Source organism: Sapajus apella, unplaced genomic scaffold, assembly GCF_009761245.1.
Source record: "Sapajus apella isolate SASKATOON/1434 unplaced genomic scaffold, GSC_monkey_1.0 scaffold77, whole genome shotgun sequence".
NCBI classification, from domain to species: domain Eukaryota; kingdom Metazoa; phylum Chordata; class Mammalia; order Primates; family Cebidae; genus Sapajus; species Sapajus apella.
Window position 1 is genome coordinate 1,428,946 of NW_022437017.1, and position 13,499 is coordinate 1,442,444.

General features: G+C 54.5%; 2 protein-coding genes across 4 annotated transcripts in view; both read left to right on the forward strand.

Annotated features, from left to right (window-relative positions):
* Positions 1–3,603, forward strand: part of S1PR5 (sphingosine-1-phosphate receptor 5) — a 5,491-nt gene extending 1,888 nt beyond the window's left edge. For both annotated transcript variants that reach the window (XM_032251802.1, XM_032251801.1), the window contains exon 2: positions 2,117–3,603. In XM_032251802.1, the coding sequence (XP_032107693.1) occupies positions 2,117–3,331 (1,215 nt within the window). In that variant the 3' untranslated portion in view covers positions 3,332–3,603. The remainder of the gene's footprint in view (positions 1–2,116) is intronic.
* Positions 3,604–10,755: 7,152 nt separating this feature from the next.
* Positions 10,756–13,499, forward strand: part of KEAP1 (kelch like ECH associated protein 1) — a 13,507-nt gene continuing 10,763 nt past the window's right edge. Inside the window, exon 1 of one of the 2 annotated variants that reach the window (XM_032251804.1) lies at positions 10,756–11,285. The gene's annotated coding sequence lies outside the window, so the exon portion shown is untranslated. Of the gene's footprint in view, positions 11,286–11,497; positions 11,698–13,499 lie in introns of those variants that run through there. The other variant, XM_032251803.1, reaches the window with a different exon arrangement.

Consider the following 13,499-nt stretch of genomic DNA (forward strand, 5'->3'; position numbering starts at 1 on the left):
AAAGTGCTGGGATTACAGGCTTGAGCCACCGCGCCCGGCCCGAGGAATGTTATTATACTTTAATGACACGTGTGCCCCTCTGCAAGAGCCTGTCTGCCCCTTGCCAATTCTCTCTCCTGTCCTCAGGCTCTGCTTTAGTAAAATGAATGAATAGGATCAATTTTCCTTTTTTTGAGACGGAGTTTCATTCTTGTCGCCCAGGCTGGAGTGCAGGGGTGCGATCATGGCTCACTGCAGCGTCTACCTCTCAAGTTCAAGTGATCGTTCCACCTCAGCCTCTTGAGTAGCTGGGATATAGGCACATGTCACCACACCTGGCTAATTTTTAAATTTTTTGTAGAGATGGAGTCTTATTATGTTGCTCAGGCTGGTGTCAAACTCCTGGGTCCAAGTGATCATCCCAGCTCAGCCTCCCAAAGTGCTGAGATTACAGGAGAAAGCCACTGTGCCTGGCCAAGGAGCAACTTTCTCATGGGGTTTTTGGGTGGATGAGGGGTTTTGGCACGAGAAAGCTTTGTGTGCAGTGAGACAAGAGTGTGGAGTTTGGTGTTGTGGGCCCCAGGCTAGTGTGAGTGGAGTTGTGAAACTGTGGCCTGTACCACTGGGTGGGAGACCCGGTATTCGTGTGACTGAATTGTTGTTGTTTGTTTTTTGAGACAGAGTCTTACTCTGTTGCCCAGGCTGGAGTGCAGTGGCGCAATCTTGACTAACTGAAACCTCTGCCTCCTGGGTTCAAGTGAGTCTTCTGCCTCAGCTTCCGGAGTAGCTGGGATTACAGGCATGCACCACCATGCCTGGCTAATTTTGTATTTTTAGTAGAGACTGGGGTTTCTCCATGTTGGTCAGGCGAGTCTGGAACTCCCGACCTCAGGCGATCCACCCACCTTGGCCTCCCAAATTGCTGGGATTATACTCTCCATGCCCTATAATCCTATTTTTTATTTTTTAAAGACAGGGTCTTGCTCTGTTGCCCTGGCTGGAGTACAGTTGCACAATCAAGGCTCACTGCAGCCTTGACCTCTGGGGCTCAAGTGGTCCTCCCACCTCAGCCTTCTTTTTTTTTTTTTTTTTTTGAGACAGAGTTTCGCTCTTGTTACCCAGGCTGGAGTGCAATGGCGCGATCTCGGCTCACCGCAACCTCCGCCTCCTGGGTTCAGGCAATTCTCCTGCCTCAGCCTCCTGAGTAGCTGGGATTACAGGCACGTGCCACCATGCCCAGCTAATTTTTTTTGTATTTTTAGTAGAGACGGGGTTTCACCATGTTGACCAGGATGGTCTCGATCTCTTGACCTCGTGATCCACCCGCCTCGGCCTCCCAAAGTGCTGGGATTATAGGCGTGAGCCACCGCGCCCGGCCCAACCGCCCACCTCAGCCTTCTGAGTAGTTGGGACTATAGGTGCACACCACCATGCCCAGCCAATTTTTGTATTTTTTTTGTAGAAACAGGGTCCTCCTATGTTGCCCAGGCTAATCTCCAACTCCTGGGCCTCAAGCAATCCACAGGCTCTGCCTCCCAAAGTGCTGGGATTACAGGAGTAAGCTACCACATCCAGCCGTGTGTGTGTGTGTGTGTGTGTGTGTGTGTGTGTGTGTGTGTGTATTTGTTTTTTGAGACAGAGTCTTGCTCTGTCACCCAGGCTGGAGTGCAGTGGTGCAATCTCAGTTCACTACAACCTTCCTCTCAAATGATTTGCCTCAGCCTCCTGAGTAGCTGGGATTACAGACATGCACCAACACACCCAGCTAATTTTTGTTTTTAGTAGCAATGGGGTTTTGCCATATTGGCCAGGGTGGTCTCCAACAACTGACCTTAGGTGATCCACCTACCTCGGCCTCCCAAAGTGTTGGGATTACAGGCGTGGGCCACTGCGTCCAGCCATGCGTGTGTTATAATGTCCCTTTTTTTCGAGACTATATGTCACCTTGTCCCCTTGTGATATTATTTGTGTCCGTCTGTCTCCAGACGGACTCTATTCCTCCATCCTGAACTCCCCTTGGGCCCCATGTGTGGAGGGTGATGGTCAGGGAGTAGGACCCCTTTCCCACGGCTTAGCCGTCCGAAGCGACCGTGCTCACGGGGACGGTGGGTTGACACCGTGTCCTGCCTCTCCACAGCCTTGGGGCGCGCGGCCCATGGAGTCGGGGCTGCTGCGGCCGGCGCCAGTGAGCGAGGTCATCGTCCTGCATTACAACTACACCGGCAAGCTTCGCGGTGCACGCTACCAGCCCGGGGCTGGCCTGCGCGCCGACGCCGTGGTGTGCCTGGCGGTGTGCGCCTTCATCGTGCTGGAGAATCTGGCTGTGCTGTTGGTGCTCGGACGCCACCCACGCTTCCACGCGCCCATGTTCCTGCTCCTGGGCAGCCTCACATTATCGGATCTGCTGGCTGGCGCCGCCTACGCCGCCAACATCCTGCTGTCGGGACCGCTCACGCTGCGACTGTCGCCCGCGCTCTGGTTCGCGCGGGAGGGAGGCGTCTTCGTGGCACTCGCGGCGTCCGTGCTGAGCCTCCTGGCCATCGCGCTGGAGCGTAGCCTCACCATGGCGCGCAGGGGGCCGGCGCCCGCTGCCAGTCGGGGACGCACGCTGGCCATGGCAGCCACGGCCTGGGGCATGTCGCTGCTCCTTGGGCTCCTGCCGGCGCTGGGCTGGAACTGCCTGGGTCGCTTGGACGCCTGCTCCACTGTCCTGCCGCTCTACGCCAAGGCCTACGTGCTCTTCTGCGTGCTGGCCTTCGTGGGCATCCTGGGCGCGATCTGTGCGCTCTACGCACGGATCTACTGCCAGGTGCGCGCTAACGCTCGGCGCCTGCGGGCCCGGCCCGGAACTGCTGGCGCCACCTCGACCAGGGCGCGTCGCACACCGCGCTCACTGGCCCTACTCCGCACGCTCAGCGTGGTGCTCCTGGCCTTTGTGGCATGTTGGGGTCCCCTCTTCCTGCTGCTGTTGCTCGACGTGGCGTGCCCCGCGCGCGCCTGTCCTGTGCTCCTGCAGGCAGATCCCTTCCTGGGATTAGCTATGGCCAACTCACTTCTGAACCCCATCATCTACACTCTCACCAACCGCGACCTGCGTCACGCGCTCCTACGCCTCGTCTGCTGCGGCCGCCACCCCTGCGGCCGAGGCCCGGGTGGCTCCCGGCAGTCCGGGAGCGCGGCTGAGGCTTCCGGGGGCCTGCGCCGCTGCCTGCCCCCGGGCCTGGATGGGAGCTTCAGCCGCTCGGAGCGCTCGTCGCCTCAGCGCGACGGGCTGGACACCAGCGGCTCCACAGGCAGCCCAGGGGCGCCCACAGCCGCCCGGACCCTGGTACCAGAACCGGCTGCAGACTGACACCCGCGGCCCACGACTGTCCTCCCAAGTTTTGCAGACTTTTTCTTTTCATATAAAGGAATGTGTAGGGAATGCAGCCGAAGGTACACTCGGAAAAGAGGCAGGGGAAATGTGTTGGTGGAGCGACACCCCAGAGTAGTGAACAAACAAACATCTGTGCCCTCGCGGAACTGACGCTCTACTTGGGAACACAGAAAAGAACTCGGTGACGAAATAATGGAGATAATTCCAGTGACCACACCGAGATGGCGATGGTGGTCAGGGAAGGCCTCTCTGTAGCGCTGGTGACTTGTGATGTGAGCTGAAACCTCTGTCCTGGGAAGACCAAAAGAAAAGGCATTTCTGAGCCGGGCGCGGTGGCTCACCCCTGTAATCCCAGCACTTTGGGAGGCTGAGGCGGGCGAATCACCTGAGGTCGGGTGTTAGAGACCAGCCTGACCAACAAGGAGAAACCCTGTCTCTACTAAAAAGACATAAAATAAGCCAGGCGTGGTGACGCATGCCTGCAATCCCAGCTACTCAGAAGGCTGAGGCAGGAGAATCCCTTGAACCCAGAAGGCGGAGGTTGCGGTGAGCAGAGATCCCGCCATTGCACGCCAGCCTGAGCAACAAGAGAGAAACTCCGTTTAAAAAAAAAAAAGAAAGAAAGAAAAAGCATTTCCAGAAGAGGGAATGGCATTCACAAAGGCCCTGAGGATAAAATGCCCCACGTGTTCTAAGAAATGCACGGATGCCGGATGCCGGTGTGCCTGGAGCTGGGGTGGAGCCGAGAATGATAGGAGACAAGGAGCTGAAGGAGTAGTTCCCAAAGGGCCTTGTGGGTGACACAGAGGACTTCCCTTTTGCTCTGAGTGAGGTGGGAGCCATAGAAGTTTCTAAGCAGAGGAGGGACTTGCGCTGATTCAGGTGATGAAAGGTATCTTGTGGCTCCATGGGAGGGTGGAAGCCAGAGAAGCTGAAGAGGGGCTGCACTGAGCCACAGGAACAATGGTGGAGATTCCAGTTATGCCCAGACCCCGAGGATGCCAGATAGATTTTGGAGGCAGCAGACACAATTACTGAGGAATTGAGTGTAAGAGGGGGATAAAGTTGTCAAGGACAATGCCAAGGGCGGGACACCCCCAAATTTGACTCTGGGAGATTCAGCCAAATCCTATCTGGTAATAACATTTCTTTTTTCTTCTTTTTCTTTTTCTTTTCTTTCTTTCTTTTTTTTTTTTTTTTTTTGAGTCAAGGTCTTGTGCTCTGTCACCCAGGCTGGAGTGCAATGGCACAATTATTGCCCACTGCAGCCTGGAACTCCTGGGATCAAGCCTGGAGTTCCTGCTTCAGCCTCCCTAGTAGCTGGGACTACAGGTGTGCACCACCATGCCCAGCTAATAAAATTTATTCAAATGCAACAAAATTTCTTCAAATTTAGTAGAGATGGGGCTTTAGCACATTGGTTCATTTTTTTTTTTTTTTTTTTTTTTGAGACGGAGCTTCACTCTTGTTACCCAGGCTGGAGTGCAATGGCGCGATCTCGGCTCACCACAACCTCCGCCTCCTGGGTTCAGGCAATTCTCCTGCCTCAGCCTCCTGAGTAGCTGGGATTACAGGCACGCACCATCATGCCCAGCTAATTTTTTGTATTTTTAGTAGAGACAGGGTTTCACCATGTTGACCAGGATGGTCTCGATCTCTTGACCTCGTGATCCACCCGCCTCGGCCTCCCAAAGTGCTGGGATTACAGGCTTGAGCCACCGCGCCTGGCCCCGATTCATTTTTTAAAAAAGATAATAGGCTGGGTGAGGTGTCTCATGCCTGAAGCCCCAGCACTTTGGGAGGCCGACGTGGGTTGATCACCTGAGATCAGGAGTTTGAGACCAGCCTGGCCAACATGGTAAAACCCCATCTCTACTAAAAATACAAAAATTAGCCAGGTGTGACTGGGTCTCAGAAAAGAAAAAAAAAAAAAGATAACTATTAGGCCAGACACAGTGGCTCACACCTGTAATCCCAAAACTTTGGGAGGCTGAAGCAGGAGGATCGCTTGAGGCCAAGAGTTTGAGACCAGCTAGAGCAACATAGTGAGACCTCATTTCTACAAAAACCTTAAAAATTTAGGTAGGTAGTTGTGGTTACTTATAGTCACAGCTACTGGGGAGGCTGAGGGAGGAGGATTTCCGGAACCCAAAAGTTCAAGGCTGCAGTGAGCTATTTTTGGATCACTGCACTCCAGCCTGGGTGACAAGTGAAATCCTGTCTCAAGAAAACAAAATAAGAGGTTATTTGGTTTCTTTTTTATTCCTTGAGACAGAGTCTCACTTCTTCACCCAGGCTAGAGTGCAGTGGCGTGATCTCGGCTCATTGCAACTTCTGCCTTCCCAGTTCAAGCAATTCTCTGCCTGAGCCTCCTGAGTAGCTGGGATTACAGGCACCCACCATCACACCCAGCTAATTTTTGTATTGTAGTAGAGATGGGGTTTCATCATCTTGGCCAGGCTGGTCTTGAACTCCTGACCTCATGATCCATCTTCCTTGCCCCCACAAAGTGCTGGGATTACAGGTGTGAGATACCACACCCAGCTTTTTTTTTTTTTTGAGATGGAGTTTCGCTCTTGTTGCCCAGGCTGGAGTGCAATGGCATGATCTCGGCTCACTGCAATCTCCACCTTGCAGGTTCAAGTGATTTTCCTGCCTTAGCCTTCCGAGTAGGCATGTGCCACCATGCCCGGCTAATTTTTGTATCTTTAGTAGAGATGGGGTTTTACCATATTGGTCAGGCTGGTCTTCAACTCCTGACCTGTGATATGCCCACCTTGGCCTCCCAAAGTATGGGGATTACAGGCGTGAGCCACCGCACCCACCCCTTTTTTGGTTTCTTTTTGAGACAGGATCTTGCTCCGTTGCCCAGGCTGGAGTGCACTGGGATAATTGCATCTCACTGCAGCCTTAAACACCTGGGCTCAAGTGATCCCCTTGCTTCAGTCCCCCAGTAGCTGGGGCTACTGGTGCACGATACCAAACTAATGTTTTGAATTTTTTCCTAGAGATGATTTCTCGCTATGTTGCTCAGGCTGGTCTCAAACTCCTGGGCTCAAGCAACCTGCCTTGGTCTCCCAAAGTGCTAGGATATAGGCTGGGCATGGTGGCTCACCCTGTAATCCCAGCACTTTGGGAGGCCGAGGCAGGCAGATCTCTAGAGGTCAGGAGTTTGAGACCAGCCTGGCCAACATGGTGAAACTCCGCCTCTACTTAAAAAAAGAAAATTAGCTGGGCATGGAGGCGCACACCTGTAGTACCAGTTACTCAGGAGTCTGAGGCGGGAGAATCACTTGAACCCGGGAGGCTGGAGGTTGCAGTAAGTTGAGATTGCGCCACTGCACTCCAGCCTGGGCCACAGTGCAAGAATGCGACTCAGAAAACAGCAACAACAACAAAGCCACAGTGCTAGGATACAGGTGTTAGCCTCCACACCTGGCCTAAAATAAGAATTCATTTTGCCTGGCTAGTCTTCTGTACAGGTCTGGGACACACCTATTTTTCAGCCTTTCAGCAACCTTGCAAGGTAGGTTTCTTAATCCCCATTAGAGAGATGAGGAAATTCCAGACAGTGAGTACCTTGTCCCAGTGTCTAAAGCCAGTACATTAGCCTAAGCTTCAGGCCCCAGGAGGCCCTGGCCTAGTATCTGGCCCCTCCAGATGGGTCTAGCTAGGCCCACAGGCCCTCCCACGGGGGTCTGCATTCTTGACTGGAACGATGCCAGGGCGACGTTTGTGCCCATAAAAGGCTCCAGACGCACTGGCCCCAGCCCCAGGCGTGTCCCCAGGGACATTCTTGACCCATGCACGGCTGGATGGGTCCCGGGGCCTGGTCGGAGGCGTCTGGCTTCGGGTCCCAACTGCAGCGCTCCACCTTCCGGGAGACCTCGGAACTGCAGGCAGCAGCGAGACCCGGTGTTTTGAGGACCCCTGACCCAGACTGGGGGAACCCCAAGTCCCTGCTGGCCACTCTTAGAGTGCCCCTGGAGGCCACACACATGGGAAACCAACCAGTTGGAACACAGGCACACTCGATTATTAGTTTTCTACAAAATTTTAAAAACACCCAGTTTGGGCAGGCTCAATGGCTCACGCCTGTAATCCCAGCACTTTGGGAGGCTGAGGCGGGTGGATCACTTGAGTTCAGGAGTTTGAGACCAGCCTGGCCAACAGGTAAAACCCCGTCTGTTCTTAAAATATAACATTAGCCGGGCATGGTGGCGTGCCACTTGTAATTCCAGCTACTTGGGAGGCTGAGGCAGGAGAATCACTTGAACCTGGGAGGCAGAGATTGCAGTGAGCTGAGATCACACCACTGCACTCCAGCCTGGGCCACAGAGTGAGACTCTATCTCAAAATAAATAAATAAATAAATAAATAAAAAATGGAGGCCTGGGCCAGGCATGGTGACTCACTCCTATAATCCCAGCACTTTGGACTTTGGGAGGCCAAGGCAGGTGCATCACCTGAGGTCAGGAGTCTGAGACAAGCCTAACCATCATGGTGAAACCCCGTCTCTACTAAAAATACAAAAAAACAGCTAGGTGTGGTGGTAGGCAATTGCAATCCCAGCTACTCAGGTGGCTGATGCAGGAGAATTGTTTGAACCTGGGAGGTGGAGGTTGCAGTGAGCTGAGATTGTGCCATTGCACTCCAGCCTGGGGAACATGAGTGAAACTCTGTCTCAAAAAAAAAAAAAAAAAAAAAAAAAAAGAAAAAAAAAAATGAGGCCTGCCCAGGTACAGTCATTCGTGCCTGTAATCCTAGCACTTTGCAAGGCTGAAGCAGGAGGATCAACTGAGCCCAGGAGTTTGAGATCAACCCAGGAAACATAGTGAGACAAAAAAAAAAAGAAAAAACTTAGCTGAGTGTGGTGGCTTACACTTGTGATCCCAACTACTCAGGAGGCTGAGGCAGGAGAATCACTTGAACCTGGGAAGTGGAGGTTGCAGTGAGCCAAGATTGTGACACTGCACTCCAGCTTGGGTGGCAGAACGAGACTTCATCTCAAAAACAAAAAAAAGTCAGCTAGGTGTGGTAGTGAGTGACTGTAGGCCCAGCTACTTGGGAGGCAGAGGCAGGAGGATCACTTGAACCCAGGAGGTCAAGGCTGTAGTGAGCTATCATTGTGCCACTGCACTCCAGCCTGGGTGACAGAGCAAGACCTTGTCTCAAAAAAAGAAAAATAAATATATAAAATGAAAAAAGAAAAATAAAAGAAAAAAATAGAAGATCTAGGTACATATCCATACAGTATATGTGTGGCTCCTTTTAACTGGCTGCATAGTATTTCTCAGCAAGGATGTGCCACCACTGATTAAGCCAGGGCTCTGCAGAGGGACTTGTGAATGGGATCCAGTCCTTTTGCCGTGATATGTATTACAATGCAATAAATGTGTGTGCACATGCTTCCTTCCTCCTGTATGTGTGCCAGTGCACCTTGGGTAAATCTCTATAAGCACCTGGCTCACCGCACCTGTAGGTTTGATTTTGAGAGAGGAAGAGGTTGTCGTCCGCCACGTGCCGGGAGGGTGCTTGTTACAACCTCAGGCACTCAGTTTATTCACGGATTATCCAGGGCGCCCCCTCAGGAGCTGTCTGGAACTGCAGCTACCCGCAACAAGGATTTGGGGTAGCGGGGGAAAGGCCACCGTAGCCCTACACGTGATTCCTTCCAGACCCCAAGCCAGAACGTTGAATCTTTCAAATTCACCGCGGAGGCTCCAGGGGCCTAGCGTTTCCATTTATTATTCACTTACTTTAAATTTAGCAGGCCTCTGGCTGGACGCGGTAGCTCGCGCCTGTAATCGCAGAACTTCGGAGGGCGAGGTTTGTCGATCACTTGAACTCACAAGTTCGAGGCCAATCTGGGCAACATAGCACAAGGCGAAACCCTGTCTCTCTATCTTTTTTTTTTTTTTTTTTTTTTTTTTTCATTTTGAGATGGAGTCTTGCTCTGTCGCCAGCTCACCACCACACCTGGTTAATTTTTTGTATTTAGTTAAGACGGGGTTTCACCGTTTTGGTCAGGCTGGTCTCGAACTCCTGACCTCAAATGATCCACCCATCTTGGCCTCCCAAAGTGTTGGGATTATAGGCGTGAGCCACCGCACCCGGCCTATCTTTTTAAAGTATTAACCACTTAGATGAATTATTTAAAATAAATGTACATACATTTATTTAAAGGGTAATGTTACATCGAAAACAGTGTACATGACAAATCAGTATTCCTAGCCATGAAAGAAAAATAGCAATCATGGGTGCCTCACATCTGCAATCTCAGCACTTTGGGAGGCCTAGGCGGGCGGATCATCTGAGGTCGCGAGTTTGAGACCAGCCTGACCAACATAGTGAAACCCTGTCCCTACTGAAAATACAAAATTAGCCAGGCATGGTGCCACATGCCTGTAATCTCAGCTACTCGGGAGGCTGGGGCAGGAGAATCGCTCGAACCCGGGAAGTGGAGGTTGCAGTGCAATGGTGACATTGCACTCCAGCCTAGGCAACTAGAGCAAAACTCCATCTCAAAATAGCATTCGCATTTAGTCTTAATGATAATCTGGCAGACAGACGCCATTATATTATTGCCTTTTACAGAGAGGAAACTGAACCACAGAGAGTTAAGGAAGCGCCCACCGGCAGAGTTGGTAATAGGAAGATCCAGGGTGTGAACCCCCCAAAAGCAGGTGCCACGCGCCTCTTGATAGGCGGTAAATCAAATAGAAAGACAAGGCAGGCCGGGCACAGTGGCTCACACCTGTAATCCCAACACTTTGGGAGGCTGAGACGGGCAAATCACCAAATCAGGAGTTCGAGACCAGCCTGGCCAACATGGTGAAACCCGGTCTCCACTAAAAATACAAAAAATTAGCTGGGGTGGTGGCCTGTGCCTGTAATCCCAGCCACTCAGGAGGCTGAGGCAGGAGAATCTCTTGAACCCGGGAGGCGGAGTTAGCAGTGAGCTGAGATCACCTCACTATACTCCAGCCTGAGGAACAGTGCAAGACTCCGTCTTAATTAAAAAACAAAACAAAACACAAAACCAAGGAAAACCTGGGGCTAGGCGCAGTGCCTCACACCTGTAATACCAGAATTTTAGGAGGCTGAGGAGAGGGGATCTCTTAAGTCCGGGTGTTCAAGACCAGCCTGGGCAACATTGGGAGACCCCGTCTCTACAGAGAAAAAACAAAAACAAAAATTAGCCGGGCGTGGTGGCACGTGTCTGTGGTCCCAGCTACTCAGGAGGCTGAGGTGGGAGGGTCGCTTGCGGCCAGGAGCTCCAGGCTGTAGCGAGCCGTGATTTTGCCACTGCACTCCAGCCTGGGCGTGTAGACCAAAGCGAGACCTTGTTTCTAAAGAAAAAAAAAAAAGAAGAAGAAGAAAATCCAGGGAGGTAGATAATTTTCCCTAGGTCCTGCGGCCGCTGGACCACGAGGCCTGCGCCATGCGGTGTTAAAGGGAGAATAGCAGGTGGTGGCGCGCAGCCCCGCGAGTAAACGCCCGGCGACGAAACCGACGAAACCAGGCGATTGAAGGAACAGAGAGAGAGGGGCCTGGCTGTGCGCCCCCGCCCATTGCCCCTCGCCGACGGGCGCCAGGCACCTGCGGGAAGGGCGGGGGAATCGCCGTTCCTTCCCCGCCGGGCCCTCTCCGCCTTCTCCCCGCCTCCTTTTCGGGAGTCCGGAGGCCGCTCCCCAATCGACGACCGAGACCCCGCAGGCCACGCAGCCCTGGAGCCGAGGCCCCCCGACGGCGGAGGCGGCCGCGGGTCCCCTACAGCCAAGTTTAGGCAGGAATCGCCCGGACCGGGCCGCGGCCCCCAGGCTTCCCGGAAGCGCAGTGCGCGGGTGGCACCACAGTGCCTGGAGCTGTTGCGCGCCCCGGGCGTCCCCACCCCAGGGACCCCTACGGAGGCGACCCGAGGGCTTAGGTGAGAGTTTGGGCAGCAGCGGCGAGGAGGGGCGTCTACCCCATCCCCGGTGCCGGCCGGGGCGCGCGGGCCTGGAACTCGGGGTTCAGACTCCCGGCGACTGGGACCACGCGGCTGAGCGTGCCCAGCGCCGCGTTCCCCCACCCCGCCGCCACGCCAAGCGCCGTGGTGGCCGCGCTGGGGCCGCGCAGCTCGGCGACAGCAGGCGTGGGCGGGGGTGGGGAGCGCCCCTCCGCGTTCCCTATCGCCCGAGGCCAGGGCCCGGGGACTTTTATTGTGACACGGCGGGCGCCCGGCTCTGCTTAGTCATGGTGACCTGCGCGCGTTCCGCGCCTCCCCCACGCGCAGCGATGGAGGCGCCGGGGCTCGGGCGGCGGAGGCGGAGCCGGAGCCGGAGCGCGGCCATGGCGGGGTGAGTGAGGCGGGCTGTGGCCGGGTTGCGGGTGTCGCTGGCCGCGAGCGCCCCTGCGGTCAAACCCGGGGACCTGGAAACTGGGCGCCACAGCCCGGGGCGCCTCTGAGTTCCCGGCCCGGACTCGGAGGGCCAGGAGGGCGCGGCCTGGGTCCCATCGTTTTGTTGGACGGCGCGAGTCTCGGGGTGGCCGAGCGAGAGAACCCAGGAGGCGCGTTGCAGACGGAGGCTCGGGGGCTTCTGGGCGTGGGGGGGGGCTTGACCTGCGTTCTGGGGTTGGCAGACGAGCGGCCGCGGCGAGGTCACTTCCTCGCTTCTCTGGGCCTGCTGGCGGCTCAGGAGGGGCATGCGCAGTCGCCCACTTGTCGCTTTGTAGGGTGGGGGAAGTGCCTGGTGCCCAAGGGGCATCGTTGACCGATTGGCCAAAGACCAAGAGGCAAGCCCAGGGCCTTGGCACCGGAGTGGGGCCGAGTGGCACCCAGGGAGTGTGGAGGAGGGCACTCAGGCAGGCCCGGTGGCACGGGCAGTTAGCCAGCCACCCGTTTACTGACCCCTTCGCTGTGCCAGGCCCCAGGCGTGAGGCACAAGAGAGGGTTGGCCCGACGCCGACCTACATAGGGCTCCCTGCCATTTAGGCGCTGGGGTTGGGGACGAGAGACAGTCGATCAACAAACAAGCAAAGGAGGTCATTTCAGTTCCTGACAAGCACAGTGATGGCAATTTAACAGGGAAGAGGAGACTGAATTGAGCCCCAGAAAGAGGGGAGTGAGAACTTGCAGATCCGCTTAGGGGGCCACTTGGAGGTCCCCCACACCTTTCAAAACATAACTCACGTCTGGGCACAGCTGCCTGTGCCTGTAATCCCAGCATTTTGGGAGGCTGAGGAGTGGGATCACTTGAGGCCAGGAGTTCGAGACCAGCCTGGCCAATACGGTGAAACCCATCTCTACTAAAAATACAAAAAAATTAGCCCAGCCTGGTGGCGGGTGCCTGTAATCCCAGCTACTCAGGAGGCTGAGGTATGAGAATAGTTTGAACCTGGGAGGCAGAGGTTGCAGTAAGCCAAGATCATGCCACTGCACTCCAGCCTGGGCAACAGAGCAAGACTCTGTCTTGAAAAACAAAACACAAAACACATAACTAATCTCCTGGTACGCCAGGCTCCAGGGGTTTGCATGAAACCCTTCTTTAAGTCCTTAGCTCTCACTGCATTCCTTCCCAGTTCTCCAGATTGGCTGTCTCAGCCTCTGAGCCACTGCCTTGCTGTTCCCTCTGCCTGGAACACTGCTCCCTGGCCTCCCACTTTATAATAATTTTCATCCTTGTCTCAGCTCCAGTCTCACCTTCTCAAAGAGGCTTGTTCTGCTTGATTAAAAAAGAAACTGCACCCAAGGCCAGGCCTGTAGTCCTAGCACTTTGGGAGGCTGAGGCAGGTGGATCACTTAAGGTCAGGAGTTCGAGACCAGCCTGGCCAACATGGTGAAACCCCGTCTCTACTAAAAATACAACAATTAGGGCCGGGCGCGGTGGCTCAAGCCTGTAATCCCAGCACTTTGGGAGGCCGAGGCGGGTGGATCACGAGGTCAAGAGATCAAGACCATCCTGGTCAACATGGTGAAACCCCGTCTCTACTAAAAATACAAAAAACGTTAGCTGGGCATGGTGGCGCGGGCCTGTAATCCCAGCTACTCAGGAGGCTGAGGCAGGGGAATTGCCTGAACCCAGGAGGCGGAGGTTGCGGTGAGCCGAGATTGTGCCATTGCACTCCAGCCTGGGTAACAAGAGCGAAACTCCGTCTCAAA